The 17336-nt window shown below is 42.9% G+C and overlaps 1 protein-coding gene across 10 annotated transcripts in view; it reads left to right on the top strand.

Moving 5' to 3' along the window:
• Nucleotides 1-17336, top strand: part of Cc2d2a (coiled-coil and C2 domain containing 2A) — an 84500-nt gene that overhangs the window by 11442 nt on the left and 55722 nt on the right. For 6 of the 10 annotated variants that reach the window (XR_015636776.1, XR_015636777.1, NM_001427810.1 and 3 more), the window contains 7 exons: nt 5046-5134; nt 5454-5555; nt 6872-6973; nt 7791-7964; nt 9034-9196; nt 11712-11848; nt 12609-12740. Coding sequence is in view for 8 of the 10 variants with exons in the window: in NM_001427810.1 (NP_001414739.1) it covers nt 5046-5134; nt 5454-5555; nt 6872-6973; nt 7791-7964; nt 9034-9196; nt 11712-11848; nt 12609-12740 (899 nt within the window). In the remaining 2 variants the exon portion in view is untranslated. The remainder of the gene's footprint in view (nt 1-5045; nt 5135-5453; nt 5556-6871; nt 6974-7790; nt 7965-9033; nt 9197-11711; nt 11849-12608; nt 12741-17336) is intronic. The other 4 variants (XM_087584079.1, XM_087584078.1, XM_087584083.1 and 1 more) reach the window with 1 other exon arrangement.

Genomic DNA, 17336 nt, shown 5'->3' with positions numbered 1-17336 from the left:
GAAATGGCATGGATAATCAGATATGTCAGAATTGCAAGGAGAGTGGCACAGAGACACGAGAGTCAGTGAAGATGCAGAGAGACAGGAATCAGACTAAAGAACAGAGAGGATGCTACTCATCCTTTCCAACACTGGCACTCATCCCCTGCACACTAATCTTCCACTTCTAGGAAGCTTGGGGCTAGGGGAGGTGGCTTAGTGGGAAAAGTGCTTGGTCTTGCAAGTGTGAAAACTCAAGTTCGAATCCTCAGAACCTGTGTAAAAGCCATACATGGTAACACATATCAGTATCCCCCAACATCTCTATGTCAATGCTTCCTATGGGAGGTGGAGACAGGAGAATCCCTCAGTGCTTACTTCCAGCTAGCCTGGCATGTGCGTACACACACGCACACACACACACAGACAACCAAGAGACCCTGTGTCAAACAAGGTGGAATAAGACTAACACCTGTGGTTTAGAAAGGGCTCACTGAGACAAACTCATACCTGCACTTAGTCACACAGATGTGCAGGGTCATACATACATACACAGAAGGATTTTTGTTTTAAAGAGCCTTGATCTGTTCTTGGACTTTACAGCATTAGCTCTTCTCCATGCAGTGAGCATCATTTATTTTGAGCCCACTGTAGACAAGGGAAATGTGCTGCGCTCTCCCAGTTACACCTTTATACTGTGGCAGAGCTGGAGAGTAAAGGAACTGTTAGACCTTAGAGGCCCTTGCAAGCCGCTAACCTAAGTCCAACCCTAAGAAAAGTGTGGCTCTGACAACAAGTAAGAGTCATGCAATTAGGGCTGCTAAGAATCCCAGAAAAACAAACCAAGGTTGATCCCACGTAGCTGTTCCTTTTTCTTTGCCTTTATCAGCTTGGGCTGCCCTAACTAAATATCATAAATTGCATGGCTTAAAATTTGAAGCATGTTTTGCTCACTGAATGTGGCTCAGGGACTTCCTTATTACCAGATGGAGTTGCTCAAGCATGGTGGGTGGCTCATGGCTGTGAATTAGCAACTGGGCAAGCAAGCCGGCCATCTTCAAAGGAATGGGGCAGCAGGAAGGACATGTGTGAGGGCTGGTATTCAGGAATAAAGATTCAAAGTACAAGATGCTCCTTGGGTACTCAGGTGGACATGGTCTGTGGATGTAGAACTCTGGTGGTAGGAGAGAGAGTCCCTCCATGTAGAGCAGTCCTTTCTCCCCTCCATCCTGTCCCCTGAACGGGGTTCTTTCAGTACACACCTCACCTCCTGAGCATGTGCCTATAAACTGCTGGGAGCAGACTGCTCTGCCAGGGCAGAGCTTCCTCATGTGCACGGCGTTTGCTCTGCAGATTGTGCCATCCTTTGGTGCACAGAGGATTCTAAAGTTGGATGTAGCGCCACTGATTGCTTTGTTGTTGACACTTGTACATTTGGTGTCATTATCCAAAAGGTCAGGGCCCAGTTCAGTGTCATAAATCTTTTCCCTTATCCACTTTGAGTTACTTTTTGTTTATTAGGTAAGGATCCAATTTCATCTTTTATTAATTAATTTAATCATTTACATTGTTGGGGGACATATGTGTGCCATGGTGCACCTGTGAAGGGTCCAGGGAGAGAACTCAGGTTGTCAGACTTGGTGGCAAATGCTTTTCCTGATGAGCCATGTCACCAGCTGCCAGTATTGCTCTATTGTCTTTGGACATGTGTTTTTTCAACTCTGTTGACTAGCGATGCTCTCCTATTGATTGGTCTTGGCACATTTGTTGAGGATCATCTGACCGTATAGTCAAGGATTTATTTCTGGGTTCTCCATTCTGTTCCATTGGGTTACGGTTCTGTGTTTCTGCTACTACCATACAGTTTTGATGATGTTAACCTTGTAATGAGTTTTAGAATTAGGAAATGTGAGACCTTGAAGATTATTCACTTTCAAAACAGCTTTAGCTATCCAAGGTCTTTCAAGGACCCTTAACCACTCCAAGATAAGCATTTCTATTTCTGTAAAACAAAACCCATTGTGCTTTTCACAAGAATTGTGGTAAATCTATAGGTTGTGTGAGTAGTGTTGACATTTTAACAATACTGAGTCTTTAAGTCTACAAAGAGTCTTTCCATTTATTTTTCTCATCTTTAATTCCTTTCAGCTGGATTTTAGTTTTGGGCATATGTGCCCTTCATTTCCTTCATTGACTTCCTCCTAAGTGTATTACTTAGTTTCTGATGTTATTCTAAGTAGAATTGTTTTTTTAACTTCCTGTTGAACCACTTGTATTTGGTATATACAAATTCAACTGATTTTTGTGCAATGGTTTTATATCCCACAACTTTGCTGAATTCCTGTTTTGTTCTAACAAGTCTTTTATGGAATCATTAGAATTTCATTATACCAAATCACATAATCACTAAATAGAGATAATTTGGCTTTTTACTTCCCAATCTGAGTGATTTCTAACTTTCTTTTTCTTGCCTGTTGCTCTGGGTAAGAGTTTCAATACTCTGTTGAACAGAAAGAGCAAAAGCTGTTATCTTTCTTTGTTCCTGGTCTTAGAGGAAAAAAAGAACTTTCGAGAATTGAATATGGCATCCATTGTGAGGTTTTTATATTTTATTTATTATGTTAAGGTAGGCCCTTCTCTTTCTATGTGATGAATGTTTTTATCCTGAAGAAGTATTAAACGTTGTCAATTAACTGGTTGATTGGGATGATCGAGTGGTTTCGGCCCTTACTCTGAAGTGCCTTCTCAGTTGGTTTACATATATTGAACCTTCTTTGCATGCCTCTTCCTGTCCCTCTTTTAAATGTTATGGGGAAGTTTCTGTGTTTGCAGTCTGAACCCATGGGAAAGACTTGTTGACTTGAGTTAAATGTTCCATAAATCAATTGCGAGGCTATTCATCATAACCACCTACCAAACATTATTTACCTATGGTTCTTGGATAAAACCTCTAATTTTGGATTCCCCCAGCAATGACAATGACATGAAATTTTGCATACCTGAGTAACACTGAGAAAGCTATGGAACTTTTTGGTTTGTCTGGACCTTTCCCTCTCAATAAACAGAGCAATGGATGTTGAAAGAAACAGATAAATCAGATAAATCTGAAAATGTCAAGAATTTCAGACCATGTTCTGAGCTAGGCAGATATGGCAGGTACCATACTATGGTTTTTTATGTGTATTATATTATTTAATTTCCCAAGTAGTCCTATGCTTAGGCATTGTTTAGTAGGTTAGGAAACAAGAGCTAGGAGGCACTAACAGCAGAAGCCATGTGAGCAAGTTCTGGCTCTGATATGCTGACCTGTATTCCACTTGCTGCCTGCCATATATCACTGTGGATCCACCAACTTAACCTTGGGTACTCTTTAGACTTAATAATGCAACCCAGTACTATAAGCCCAGCAGCAGTTCTCCAGAGCCTATAGAAAACTTCTTTAAAAAGGCATAGAATCAATTATAATCTTAATGAGATTATAGACAGCCTTTCCTGCTCTTTTTTCATAAAGAGTCTACCCCTTACTTCCCAAAATAACATGTTCATTATTGGACTTTTGTTATTGTTGTTGACTTTTTGTTTTACTATGACTATTCCTCTTTCAAACGTCAATATACATAAGTCGTCTCCTTTAGAAAGCATTCCCTAGGACTAGTGGGCTCAGTGGACCCTCCTTGTGCTCCCACAAGTCTTGTACCTGTCTGAAGTCATGGTGTTGATTCACAATCTGTCCTCCCTCTGTCTGCAGACACATCAGAATCAGATAGCCTTGAAGACACATATTCTGACTCAGTGGCATTGGCTGTGACTTAAGAGTTCTGTGTGTGAGATGTTCCTAGACCCAACTGCTGTTGAGAACCATGAGCTGCATCATAGTTACCAGACTCCATGCTCCTCCCCACCACTGCCTCTGTATGTGTGTCTGTCTCTGTCTCTGTCTCTCTGTCTCTGTCTCTGTCTCTGTCTCTCTCTCTCTCTCTCTCTCTCTCTTTCTTCTTCCCTTCCCTCAACCCTTCCCTCATTCTTTCTCTCTCTTTTTCTGACCCTCTCTCCTTATGACCTCATGCTATGCCATGCTAACTGGGTCTCTGGTGCACACTGCACCCCAGCCAACCTGTATCTGCCCTCCAGGTGGAACTGTTGGAAACACTAATGACATTGACTCTCTCCCCCTGCTTCAGGACTTCCACAGAAAACAGTCAAGACTCCTTAGCAGGACATGAGAGGCTCCCCATCCCTTCATCCCCAAATCCTGCAAACTTAGCCTGCTTCAGCTTCACACTACAGACTCTATTCCAATGAGCCTAATATTCTGCCCATGGAATACCATCTCACTTCCTGTATTTTTCATGGGGTGGTGTTAGTTAGGAAAGAACAGAACTGGAACCAAATCTCTAGTATTCTATTTTCTGGGCATGTGATCAGGGAAGCCAGTCATTTGTCATCTTGAGTTCACTGTCTTCATCAGCAGTGATGCCCAGTGATGATAACACTGGAGCCTGGAGTTATCATCTAGTGATGACCCAGAAAAGATGCTATGGAAATCCATATGATAATTCATTCCATACATAGAACCATACACAACACATGATAGCTGTACACTTGTTCAAGTGGTTCCCATCTGCATCCAGTAATATCTATGATGTGCACATTGCCTCAATGACATAGCTAAGGGCTATAGCTACATCTTCAGGAAAGATTTCTGTAGTTGAAGTGAGGATTAACCCTGAAACCTCCACTCCTCAGCCACCCATTCACCTGAGAAGCAACATGTTAGAGTCCAGTGCTGATGGAGTTGGCAAATGTTTGTGCCTTGGACAGTCTGGAGCCACTCATTCTCATCTTGACTAAACCAAAATGACAGTACCCAAAGACCCAGTTCTCCATGCCAGTCCCTAACACACCAATGCATGTATTTCCACTTTCAAAAGAGGCCTCAGCATTGTGGCCTGTTTCCCTATGTGTAGCTCTGAACGAGCAAACTTACATCCCTTTTTATATTTAATGCATCCCCTGAGGGGATAAATGTTTTGAAAGTAATTTCCCTTTACTTATTTTTTTTTAAGGCTTACCACCCATCCCTTCAGCTTCCAGAACTGGCTTTGTAGAATTTTCCATGAGGGAACGCATGAGGGAGAAGCTTCAGGCTGCAAGGGTAAGACAAACAGCAGGAATGTTCCCTTCAGGACTGATTGCAGTTCGCTGATGCAAGTCTTGCTTGCTTTGTATGCTCCAAACTGTGTGGAGCTGAGAGCCATTCCATCGGTTTTTCAAGTCTTAAAATGTTAACACATATACCATTGGTAAAGATGAACATTCCACTGGAAAATGGTGGTCATTCTAAACTGTTTTCCTTGCTCTGCTCGACAGAGGGACAGTGTATAATTTTTGTTACTGACTATTCTTTATTGAGGTGGCAGCCAAGGTTCTCTGATAATTCATTATATGTAATAATGTCCTGTTTGGTTTTTAAGTCCAAGGCGGAAAGCGCATTGCTTCGGGATGTTCCCACCCCTAGGCCCCGGCGCCTGCGCAGTCCCAGAGAGAGGGAAACAGAGACTGAATTTGGCACAGAGGTAAGATATGGATTCTTTCTACTTTGACGTGAGACTCTCCTACTGTCTGCCCCTGGTTCCCACTTCTGTAAAACCGAGACAAAACCACAACCAAATTCTTGATATTGTTTATGAACTGAGTTAACATGAGTTAACAGTGTTTCTATCAGTAGCAGACACATGATGGGCCCTCTCAGATGGGAAGTTTCTTAGTTTTCTTCCTGAACTAGATCCAAGGCCTTGAGCATGCCAGGAAAGTGCTCTACCAGTGCCTTATACACATAGGTCTGCTTGGTATGTGTTCTGAAAATATAACCAAATATGTCCTTATTGGCTGCAGACAGAGATGAGAATATTACCAAATCTGAACAATATCCAAAATCAGAAACAACTCTGGTTACAGGGTGATAAGGGCCATTCAACCTGTTTAGGCAGAAGATCCAGCTCAAAAAATAGCCAGACCTGGGGCTCAATAAGAAAGTTGCCCTTGAATCCTGGCTCCTATGCTGGACTTAGATTTGGTCACAATTGATGCTTTTCTTTGGAGACTGGAAATGATCTTCTGTAAAATGATTTGTAGATCTACAGAATAAAATAAGACTTCATTCAGGGCCTACCAAGAATTAAGTTTTTTATTTGTTTAATCTTAACAGAGCAGGGATAAGTAAGAAAACATTCAGCCCCTCCATCTTCAAGTCTGTGAACACTGCAACTTGTGGAATGACAAGATGATCAAAGAGCAGAAGATAAGCTGTTAGATGATGGCTCTGGCTTCATTTCTGTTACTGTGATAAAAATCTCTGACAAAAAACAAGTCCACGGAGAAAGGACTTATTTGACTTATAATTCCAAGTTACAGTCTGTCATTGTGGAGAAGTAAATTAGGACATTACATCCACAGTGAAAAACAAAGAATAAATGCACAGCTCCTTGCTTGCTTGCTGTTTGTACTCATCTAACTTTTCTTACTTTTATATAGTTCAAGATCCCCTGCCTAGGGAATGGTGCCACCTATGATAGGCTTTCTCCTCCTATATAATTGACCATCAAAACACACACACACACACACACACACACACACACAGAGAGAGAGAGAGAGAGAGAGAGAGAGAGAGAGAGAGAGAGAGAGAGAGAGAAGGGGAGAAGGGGAGAAGGGACAGAGAGAGGGGGTTTTAGGAGTGGTCAGTCAATCTGGTCTAGACTATTTAGAACAAGAGTCTTCCCAGGTGATTGTAGGTTCTATCAAGTTGAGAGTTAAGCCAGCACAAAGGCTAACTTAGAATACTCTATGCTTCTAGACTTCTTTTGGTTTAATACGTTTTTTTTTCCTTACAAAGCCAAGTACAGAGGTGCAAGGCACTCAGCAAGAAGATGACACCCGGAGTTATTCAAGAATTAAGTTGCGTGATTCTGTACAAAAAATTAAGTCAAAACCCCAGGTTAGAAATGCTGCTTAAAAATTATGTTTCTGATTTTCAAAAATATCTAATCATAGATTCATAACTGGCTCCTGTTGCCATGGAGGTGAGATTAAAATACTGCCCCATGTGGGGAGGGAAGAGGGGGACTGGAAATGGTAATGAAGAGATGTTGTTCAGCTCTTAAGTTGCCTCAGCTTTTATGATGGGGAAGGAATGACAGTACCAACTCAAGAACCAGAACAATAATAACTGTCCCTTGTTAAAATGAAAAGATCCTATATTTCTATTATTAAACAACAATGTCTCTACATTGGCCCATTGAACAATGCGCCTAGTGTTCGACACCTTAATAATCTTTCCAGTAGCACGTACTTTTATAAATACCATATTTTTATGCTTACTGAGAGGCAATTGTATAATTGTTCATACTTTTAGAAGGTAGAGGTGGAGAAAGATGGCTCAGCTACTAAGAGCACTGACTGCTCTTCTAGAAGATCCAGGTCAGTTCCTGGCACCCACATAGCCATTCATAATTATATGTTACGCCACTTGTAGGGAATCTGGTGCCCTCTTCTGGTCTCTGTGAGCACAGCATTCACACGGTGCACATTTATGCAGGCAAAACATTCATACACATAAAATATTATTTTAAAAAGTAACTGGGGTTACGTATTTTAAACATTCAATAACTGCCTGCTGCTTTTGTTAAAACTCATGACAATGTGGTGCTCAGGAGGCCTCCACAAGCTACACTAGCATCAAGCCAACTATCAGATAATTACATGGGACTCATTCAGCTTCCCCATCTAAACTGCTGCTGCCTGTTTCTCTGCAGCCCCCTCCTGGTTTCCCTTCTGCAGAAGAGGCCTATAATTTCTTTACTTTCAACTTTGATCCTGAGCCAGAGGAGCCAGAGGAAAAAACTCCAGTAAAGGGTGGAGATGGAGCCCATCAAGAGGAACAAGAAGGAGAAGAAGGAACACATACTCAAGAGAGAGAGAAGAAAATGGTATCTGATACAGTGATGGTGGTGATGAGGGGAAGAGTGGGAAGACAAATGAAAGAGGGACAAGGCTAGAGAGGAGCCCTTGGGACAGCTCGGTTGGAAGCAGAAGGACCATTATGCAATGAGAAATGACCTAGTGTGACTTTCTGCAGCCTTTGACACAACCCACAGATTGGGTAGTAAGGGCCTTAACTAAATCTGTCCATCTTTTCTTGTACAAGAAGAAATAAAGTATCATAGCATGGTCTCAGGGCTTTCTTGCTAGACTCAACATTTCACACATAGAGTACTTGGCTCCAGAAGGCAAGGAAACCTGCCTCTCTCCCATGTGTTTACCAGAGAGTAAGTTTTTGTGCCAAATACCACCCCTGGGTATAAATTATGTTACATGACTATGAACCCAGGTTCTTTAAGTAAATGCACTGGAATAAGCATCTTCAAAGGCTGCAAGCCCTGTTAGGATTACTGTTGTTTGGGTTTCCACTTCTGAACTGGCTTCCTTTGTTGTATAATTTTCCAGGTAGCTGGAAGAATAGCAAAAAGCAACCAATGATAACCCACTTGTGAAATGTGAAAGGTCACATTCATCTGAAAAGACACAAAAAGGAAATATAGTCTGTGTGTATATGTGCACAGTGTGTGTGTGTGTGTGTGTGTGTGTGTGTGTGTGTTCATGTGTGTAAATGTGGGTGCTGCCATGCTCATGTGTAGGCCAGAGGAGATCTTCATGTGTCTCTCCTCACTTTTCACCTTGCTTGAGACAGGATCCATTGTGTTTGTCCACTGTGTGTGGCCAGTGAACCTTCTGGGCTTCTCCTGTCCCAGATCTCAGTGGGAATATTGTGATTACAGATGCTCTTGTTACACCTGGCTTTTACTTGGGGTCTAGGAACTTGAAGTTGCATCCTCATGTTTTTATAGTAATCCCCCTTCCCTATCTCCCCCAGCCTGGAAACTACAAATTTGTTGTAAGGTGTGTTGAGTTTCATGGGTTCTGTCTTAGTAATTCTCTTCTCAAGTCTGCTAAGAGTCTTGGCGTGACTGTCTCTCGTTGCTTCTCAATGCTGTGTAGGAAGAGGAAGAGCTGCTTGACGGTAAGGATGCTGAAGACTTCCTGTTGGGCTTAGATCCCACAGCCCATGACTTTGTGGCAGTCAGAGCTGCGGAGTACAAGAGTGCCCACCTTCAGCTGCAGAAGGAAAAAGAAATCCTCTTCACGCCCAGTCGGCTGACAGGTACTCACTCTTTCTATGTTCAGCTCCGACACGTTCATTTTTCTGCAAATGAAATATGTCTGACATAGAAGGACCACCCTTTCCAGAGCTGATTCAAGGTTTGGATATGATTTGCTAATTAAAAACGATCTTTGGGAGCTGGGGAGATGCTCCAGTGGATAAAGTGCTTGCTGAGCACTCAGGACGCCTGTGTTTGGATCCATGTAGAAAGCCAGGCACAGTAGCACCTCCCTGTAATTCCAGTGCTGGGGAATGGTGACAGTTTGATCCCTGGAGCTGCCTAACCAGATAAGCTCTAGATTCAGTGAGAGATCCCATCTTGTCTCAAAAACGTCATGTGCACACATTCACACTTGCCTAAGCACACACATACACCTGCTCTGTGGCAAGCAGGAGTCAGAGAGCAGACTGCAACCAGAAACAGGCTCTCTTATTCCCAGGTGCCTTGGCTGAAGAAAGGAATGAATACAAGTCACATAAATGATGACTTGGTGTGTCACTGAGGAGATAATATGGGTGAAGAGCCTGTGTGATGACCAGACCCTTTAGCTTCTGTCCCATTGCTGTTGCTATTGTAGATAGCAGTGGCTTCTAAAGAGCATAGTCTTATCCCAGGGGTGCAGCAAAAGCACCTGTCTAACCTAATTTAAATACCTGTCTAAGTCTAATTTAAGTAGTGTGTGTAATATATGTACACACACACACACACACACACACACACACACACTCACCTAAGTACACAGACACACTTGCTCCATGGCAAGCTGGAGTCAGAGCAGAGTAAGTATATAATATATATAATAATGTAATGCATATATGGGTGAGCAATCAAAAGTATTTTAACAAAGAATACTGCTGATCTGATGTTTTAGTCTAATGAATGAAGAATGATAAAAGAGTATGTCCTGTGTTTTCTGAGGACCAGAGGAGAGTTTTCTAGGGATAAGGTTATTTCTGGTTGCAAGGGGTGGAGTATATAGGAAATACGATGTCTGATGGCCATACATAGACAAGACAGCATGGTCATGTGCTTAATCATCCAGAATGAGATACTCATGGGCCCTTTACTATTAACTCTTAAGTTACATCCTGGCCCCATAGGCCACCCTTCTGTCCTCTCCAGTCCACTGTGCTGCAGTGGATCTCACAGCCTTGACAGAATCTAAATTCTGCTGGGGTCCCTCCCCAGCACAGAGCTCCAAGCTCTACCCCACACCTATGATCTGAATAGTTCCCATTGCTCTGCCCTACCTTGTGTCTCCTCTTGCTACACCACAGCACTCCAGAGGCAAGCTTGTCTCCCAACATGCACAGACTTCAGTACAGTAGTATCTGAGGGTAGGAGTGCATTCTGAGAGAAGTCATTAGGTGAATTTATTGTTGTGTGGTACAGCCTCATATACATTTATCTGACTTGTGTTCACAGCACATGACTCCAAAGAGAAGACCTGCATAGCATGTCACCATGCTGATATTATAGGAACTTGAAACTAAGTACAGGGACACCTGTAATATAGAAAACTTTGAGCACCACTGTAATCTCATGATTGTGGGCAGAGCATTGCCAATGGAACCACTGTGCAGTTCATGTGGATGATGGCATGTGTTCTCACTTGCAGGGTCTCTCCTCCTGCCTAACGCATCCACCTCTCGACACTAGGGTTACACGGTGCCTGCCCCTAAGCAGACTCCCGCTTGTATCTTGAGTTCACCTCTTCCCTCCTCTCAACTTTGTGTCACTTCATCAGAAGCCATTCTAGAGCAGTGGTTCTCAACCTTCCTAATGCTGGGACCCTTCAGTCCCCATGGGTTGAGTTGTGTCCACTGTCACCTAAGTGATTCCACACAGCATTAGCCCGACCTGAAACCCTGACTCACACGAGAATATGTCACTAGAAAGTTCACAGTAAAGATTTGCTTTTTATTAAAAAAAAAAAAAAAGAAATCAAGAGCACACAGATAGCCCTGGTCACTCTCAGCTCACTCACAGAATTTGTTCCTTTTTAGTTCTTGGTGCCAACCGATGGCCTTATGCATGTTGACCCCACTCTCTACACAGACTACATTGCCAGGCTGTGAGCTTTTTAGTTTGCAAAGCATTTCTTTGGACTGGACATCATCTAATCCTCCCAGGAACTCAGTGAAGGAAAAAATTAGCAGTTCTTATACAAAAGAAAAGAGCTCCAAGTACCTGGACTGAATTTGCAAGGCTAAAATGCAATAGCTCTGGTATAGACTCTATACCCTGATCCTTGGCTCTGAATGCCATGTTCTTCTCAGAACAGCCCACTGCTTAGTCTGGTGCTGAATTATGTAGGTGTTTTGTCCTAAGTGCACGATATTATATGATTTTGTAAATTAACACATCCATCTTTTCCTGTTCTGCTTCTAGAAATTAATCTAGAAAAAAAAATTTTAATAAACAAACTCTGATGCTTGTTTTAATTACCCAAATGGCAGTTTAAAGGTTGAGGCTGGCACTCGTGTTTATTGTATTTGTTTGTGAACTACATAGTGCCGACCTATAAAAAGCTTCCTGAGAATATACAGCCGAGATTTCTGGAAGATGAAGGTCTCTACACTGGGGCAAGACCAGAGGTGGCTCGCACCAATGAGAACATCATGGAGAACCGACTGCTGATACAGGAGCCTGTGAGTGGGGGCTGCTGGGGCTGCACTCCTCAGGGGAGCCTGGCACCTCACGTCATACACTGGACTCGTCCTCTGTAGAGTCTGAAGAGACAGACTCTATAGCGGCTTCTTTCTACTTTTGTTTTTTGTCTTTGTCTCTCAGTACATTCTGAAGGCCCAAACAATACCAACTCTCAGCTGCTCAGAGCATGCCTCCTGCAAACTAGATGCTGACATTTCCCAGGTCCCCAAAATTTTAATTGTCAACATGGAGAATGATTTCAATACTATGTTCCCTTTAAATCTTTAACAAAGAGAACATATGATTCTTATTAAGCATTCAATCATTTGTCCCCCACCCCCAACCCCCCAAGCCTTGGTTTTTGTTTTGTTTTTTGTTTGTTTGTTTTTTTCTATTGTTTTGTTTTGTTTCTCGAAAGAGTGTTTCTCTGTATAGCCCTTGCTGGCCTGGGTACAGAACTCCCTCTGTAGACCAGGCTGGCCTTGAACTTTGAGATCTCCTAGCCTCTGCCCACCAAGCACTGGGATTAAAGGCATGTGTCACTTTTGCCAACCCACTTACTTGTTTTAAATGTAACTTAATAGTGGGGGTGTTCATGAAGAATCAATTTCATGCAGACAGAAACTCTTAAAGTTCTTTGAGGGCCCAAGGTGGCACATGAAATAAGCAACTAATACAGAAGTTGTCTGCAAATGTTTTCCAAAATGTTCTCTGCCTAAATATAAAGACACCCAGTCCTTCTCTCTGCTTGACCCACAGGAGAGGAAGTGGTTTGGAGATGATGGCAGAATCCTGGCACTGCCCAGCCCCATCAAGCCATTTCCCTCAAGGCCATCACTGTCCACACAGGAGCGAAGCCCCAAGGCTGAACTGGAGACTTTGTACAAGAAGGTACAGGTGCCCTCTTTGCTTTAAGCCCTTGTCATCTCATGAAGTTGAAGTTACACTGCTTCCTGAATAGCTTGAGCTGAGTTTATAACTTCACTTAGATTGGTTTTTACATAAGTCACCACCTCCCTCACACAGGAGCCCAAATAGCAATCCTCGGAGTGAGCTGAGTGTTCTTATCCTCACATTCTGTTTGCCCCTTCTTATCTCTTTACTATCACACATGCCCGAAAACTGTTCTCCCCTCTCTCCTAAGGGACGTTTACTGTCCCTCTACATCCCTTCCTTCACATCTGAATATCTCTACCACACTGCCGGATTTGGGTCCTTGATTTACTGCTTGTGTGGTGAACTGCGTCCTCAGTCTCTTTCTGTGTCTTGTATCTTTTGCCTGTAGAGTAGGATTAGCAATAGCATCTTCTTCCTAGAGACTCTGTGCAGACTGAATGAGAAAATGTGTGCTACCATGACAGAATACCTTAGAGATTTACTAAGAAAAGACATTTATTTATCTCACAGTTCTAGGGGTTCAAGAGCACAGTGCCAACAACTGCTCAGCTCTGCTGGGAGCCTCGGGGAAACTGCTGTCACAATAATAGGAATATGTGTAAGAAAGCTCATGTGATGATAATGAGAGACAGAGAGACAATTTAAAATGGCAGGATCTGCTTTAAAACAAATCATCTCTTGAGAACTGGTCCACTCCATGGGACCAGCATGAATCACCTCTAAGGACAATCCCTACCGTGTCAACAAGCAACAAACTCGAGGTGACCAAACTTCCAGCATCCAGACTCTGAGGGACAAACATCAGACATCATTTCAAGTTTGTAGTATCTTTGCACTGATTAAATAAAACAGAATGGGCATATGACAGCCATTCTGTACAGTGGAGTGGTGAGCATATGACAGCCATTCTGTACAGTGGAGTGGTGAGCATATGACAGCCATTCTGTACAGTGGAGTGGTGAGCATATGACAGCCATTCTGTACAGTGGAGTGGTGAGCATATGACAGCCATTCTGTACAGTGGAGTGGTGAGCATATGACAGCCATTCTGTACAGTGGAGTGGTGAGCAGACAAGATACAGGTCCCACTCCATTTGTCTGCACACACATATACTGTCTACTGTGCAACTCTGGGCAATCCCTTTACTCTCTGGTCTCTCCTTCATTAAAAAGTAGGAATGATAATAATGTCTATGACCTGCTGGGTTCTTGTGAGTGCTGAGATGACCATTCAGATGACTCTTTTTAAATTTCAAACTTCTGTAAAGTAGATCTTATTGGCAGATGTTAATGAATGGCTGCTTTGTGCAGAAGGGTGATCCTGGAAGTAGGTTTACATGTAGGTCCCAGCCAGGGGGATTTATCAACTACTTATCACAAAACAAAGACGTGATAAAATTAGTAATCAAGACAACATGAACTTATACCTATGTCTTTTAACCCATCAATCCATCTCTTCATCCAGCCATCTAAGCATGAAACGTTAATATAACAAAGTACTAAATGATGGATAAGATTAGAAAACTTGGATAACTAATAGAAAAGCCATCTTTGGGAGCCAGTGAATCTGTTCCTTAGCAGTTCTAAGCTAGTTTGGAAATATACCGAAGTTAAGGAATCAGATTGTCAGTTGCACCGAGAGTAAAACTGGCCAGGAGAATGCCATTAGGATGTAAAACCGGATGGTCCTATGCCACCTCAGGTGTGTGACCTTCCCCCTCTAGACACGGGCTGAGACCGCTAAAACTATTTGATGATTTACCTCACGAAGTGCCAAAGAAATTGTACCAATTGCCCAATTTGATCTAGGCAATCCTGCAATGGAGGGGTCTCCTCTTGGGTGTCTCTAGGTTGTGTCAGGTCGACAGTTAAAACTAACCAAGACAACAAATAGCACTGTGTGTTTTTCTTACTTTCAGCATGACATTTGAAGGATGTATACACTATAGAATGGTAGGGTCTGGCATTACTGATTACCTCATGGTTAGTTTTTGTGGGCTGCTAATACTTAACAGGTAATCTCCTTACATTTTCCAAGGAAATACACCACCATCAAAGCACCATACTGTTCAAGAGATCCTTTCAAACTGACTCTTCCTGGCTCTACATATATATCCTCTGACTAACACCTTCCTGTCCCCTCTCACCTCACCTGCCACAGTACTCTTGACAGTAGCCTGAAACATGGGAAGAATCTCACTGGCTATCACATGAATGGATAAATAAAGAAGATGTGGAAGATACACACGGTGACTGTGTTAGTCAGCTTTCCTTCACTGTAACAGAATATCTGAAGTAATCAGCTTAAGAGGAGAAAGAGCTAGGTGTGGTAGCACACTCATTTAATCCCAGCACTTGGGGTGGCAGAGGCAGGCAGATCTCTGTAAGAATAAGACCAGCCAAGTCTACAGAGTTAGCTCCAGGTCAGCAAGGGCTACAAGAAAGACTCTGCCTCAAACAACAGCAAAATGCTGTGCCAAAGTATATCCAGAAATGCCTTTCCTTCTAGTCCACTCTTGGATTCAACCATCTCTTGTGCTAAATAGCTTTCCCTGGGCCCCGGCTTTGTTTTATCAGCTGATGGAAATAAAACCCCACTACTAGATCAGGAGTCAGCAATCCTTTGGGCCTTTAAAGGACTCTTGGTGCTCACACTGAGAGGCCCCAACTCCAATGCTCACTCAGCCCAGCAGGAACTAAATACCATTAAATAAAGCCGTTCTCCTAGACCATCAATTCCAATGATGGATCTGTGTCGCTTAAAAGCAGGATAATGTGCAGCTTCTGAATTGAGATGAGGTTACCAATGATGAAGGAATAAAAACAGATGTACAAACACACAGTTAAACTTCAAAGAAGCTATACAATTTAACAGGTTTTATGAGGGGACCAATTCAAGTCTAAAATTTAAAAAAATATCTAATAGAACAAAACATAACAGAAAATGCAGTTTTCCCAATGACAGTAGCAAAGTGTGCTCGTCACTGAAGGCCAGCCCGGCAGCTGCTGGGCTCCTTCCACCTTCCCCTTCTGTGCTGTTCTATCTTTAACTGGGAATCTGCTGTGTACTATGCTGTACTAAGTTTTAGGAATCCAAAGGTTGCAACGTCCAAAGTTGCCCTTAATCTTTGTGTGCCATATGAGGAGACAGAAAAGGAGCCAGAGGCTAAAGGTACTATGTTGGCTGGGGACAGTCTGCTATACCAGTTTGAGGAAATTGCAAGAAAACCATCCTCTTTGCTAATTACTGCTTGATAACATTTGCACTTGCCCTTCCTGCTCTTCTTCCCAATTTCTTACAGAAAGCCTGCATTGGTTGCAAATGCCAGAAACCCAGTGCAAACCAGTTCCCAAACTGAGGCCAAATTATAAACCTGAAGGAGGAGGCAAAGGAAACACAGCCGAAGACTAGAACTTGGGCTGGGTGCTGGAAGGGTCTCAGTCTCTCTCTCTCTCTCTCTCTCTCTCTCTCTCTCTCTCTCTCTCTCTCTCTCTCTCTCTCTCTTGCTTTCCTCTGATTTTTGCCTTTTGCAGAATTTTCCATATGTTGGGAAAGGGGTGTGTGTGTGTGTGTGTGTGTGTGTGTGTGTGTGTGAGAGAGAGAGAGAGATAGAGAGAGAGAGAGAGAGAGAGAGAGAGAGAGAGAGAGAGAGAGAGAGACCTTTGATGGTCTAGCTCACAGCTCTAGAGGAAAAGAATGCTATTTCCCCATCTCACTCTGTCAATGCTTAGACAAATAACAGTCGGTTGTAAAGGAATCATATACCCACCCAGGCCATAATCCAGGCAATATGGCAGGGTCCTTGGAAAAGTAAACTGAGAATGGTCTCCAAGAAGACCTGAAAGAGAAGACAAGGCATCTGCCTGAGGTACTGCACTTGATTGAGCTTTGTTATTATTTTCTCGGGACCATGTAGAGAATACTAGTAGATCACCCACCAACACTTCCTCTTACAGCCTTACTTTTTAGTTTTCAAATAAAGAATGAGGAATCATGTCAACTTCACAAGTTGAAAAACAATCTGGAAATACTCTCTCTCCTTGGAAGGAACCATTGCTGTTTCTTCCATGACAGTTCTCGGTCTCTAAGAAATGGAAGCAGATAGAAGAAGACAAGACCCAGGGTTCTTTCTCCCAGAAACAGTGAGGGTTGGGCATTCTGAATGTCTGAGCTTAGCGCTGAAGATAGACCAGCAGCAGTTACTGGAGGGTGAGCTCATCCTGAGCTGGGAGAGGAATGCTGGGTAAAAGTGCCGCGGGCAACACTGGGAATGCATAGCAACAGACTCTTACTCATCCAGAGAATACAGGCTGGAGCCTGAGAACCACACCCTGAATGACTAATAACTCTGGAAACGCCCATGGAGAGGGGAGAGTGGGACAGGACTCTGCCAGAGAGGAAACTCCCACCACACCAGTGATTGACATTTAATTAGCCTTGTTTTGCTACACTGAAGTTATTTTAATTAATGCAGATTATCTGAGTGGTCATAGGAATATGTGAATTTTATTGCCACCTCTCATTTCCATACATATTTTCCACATTAATAGACTGTCGAAGTGTAATAGCCGCTGACTGAAGTCAGGAAG

Source organism: Rattus norvegicus, chromosome 14 (assembly GCF_021556685.1).
Source record: "Rattus norvegicus strain SHRSP/BbbUtx chromosome 14, alternate assembly SHRSP_T2T, whole genome shotgun sequence".
Lineage (NCBI taxonomy): Eukaryota > Metazoa > Chordata > Mammalia > Rodentia > Muridae > Rattus > Rattus norvegicus.
The sequence above is the reverse complement of the archived record's forward strand: the minus strand, read 5'-3'. Positions and strand labels throughout refer to the sequence as shown.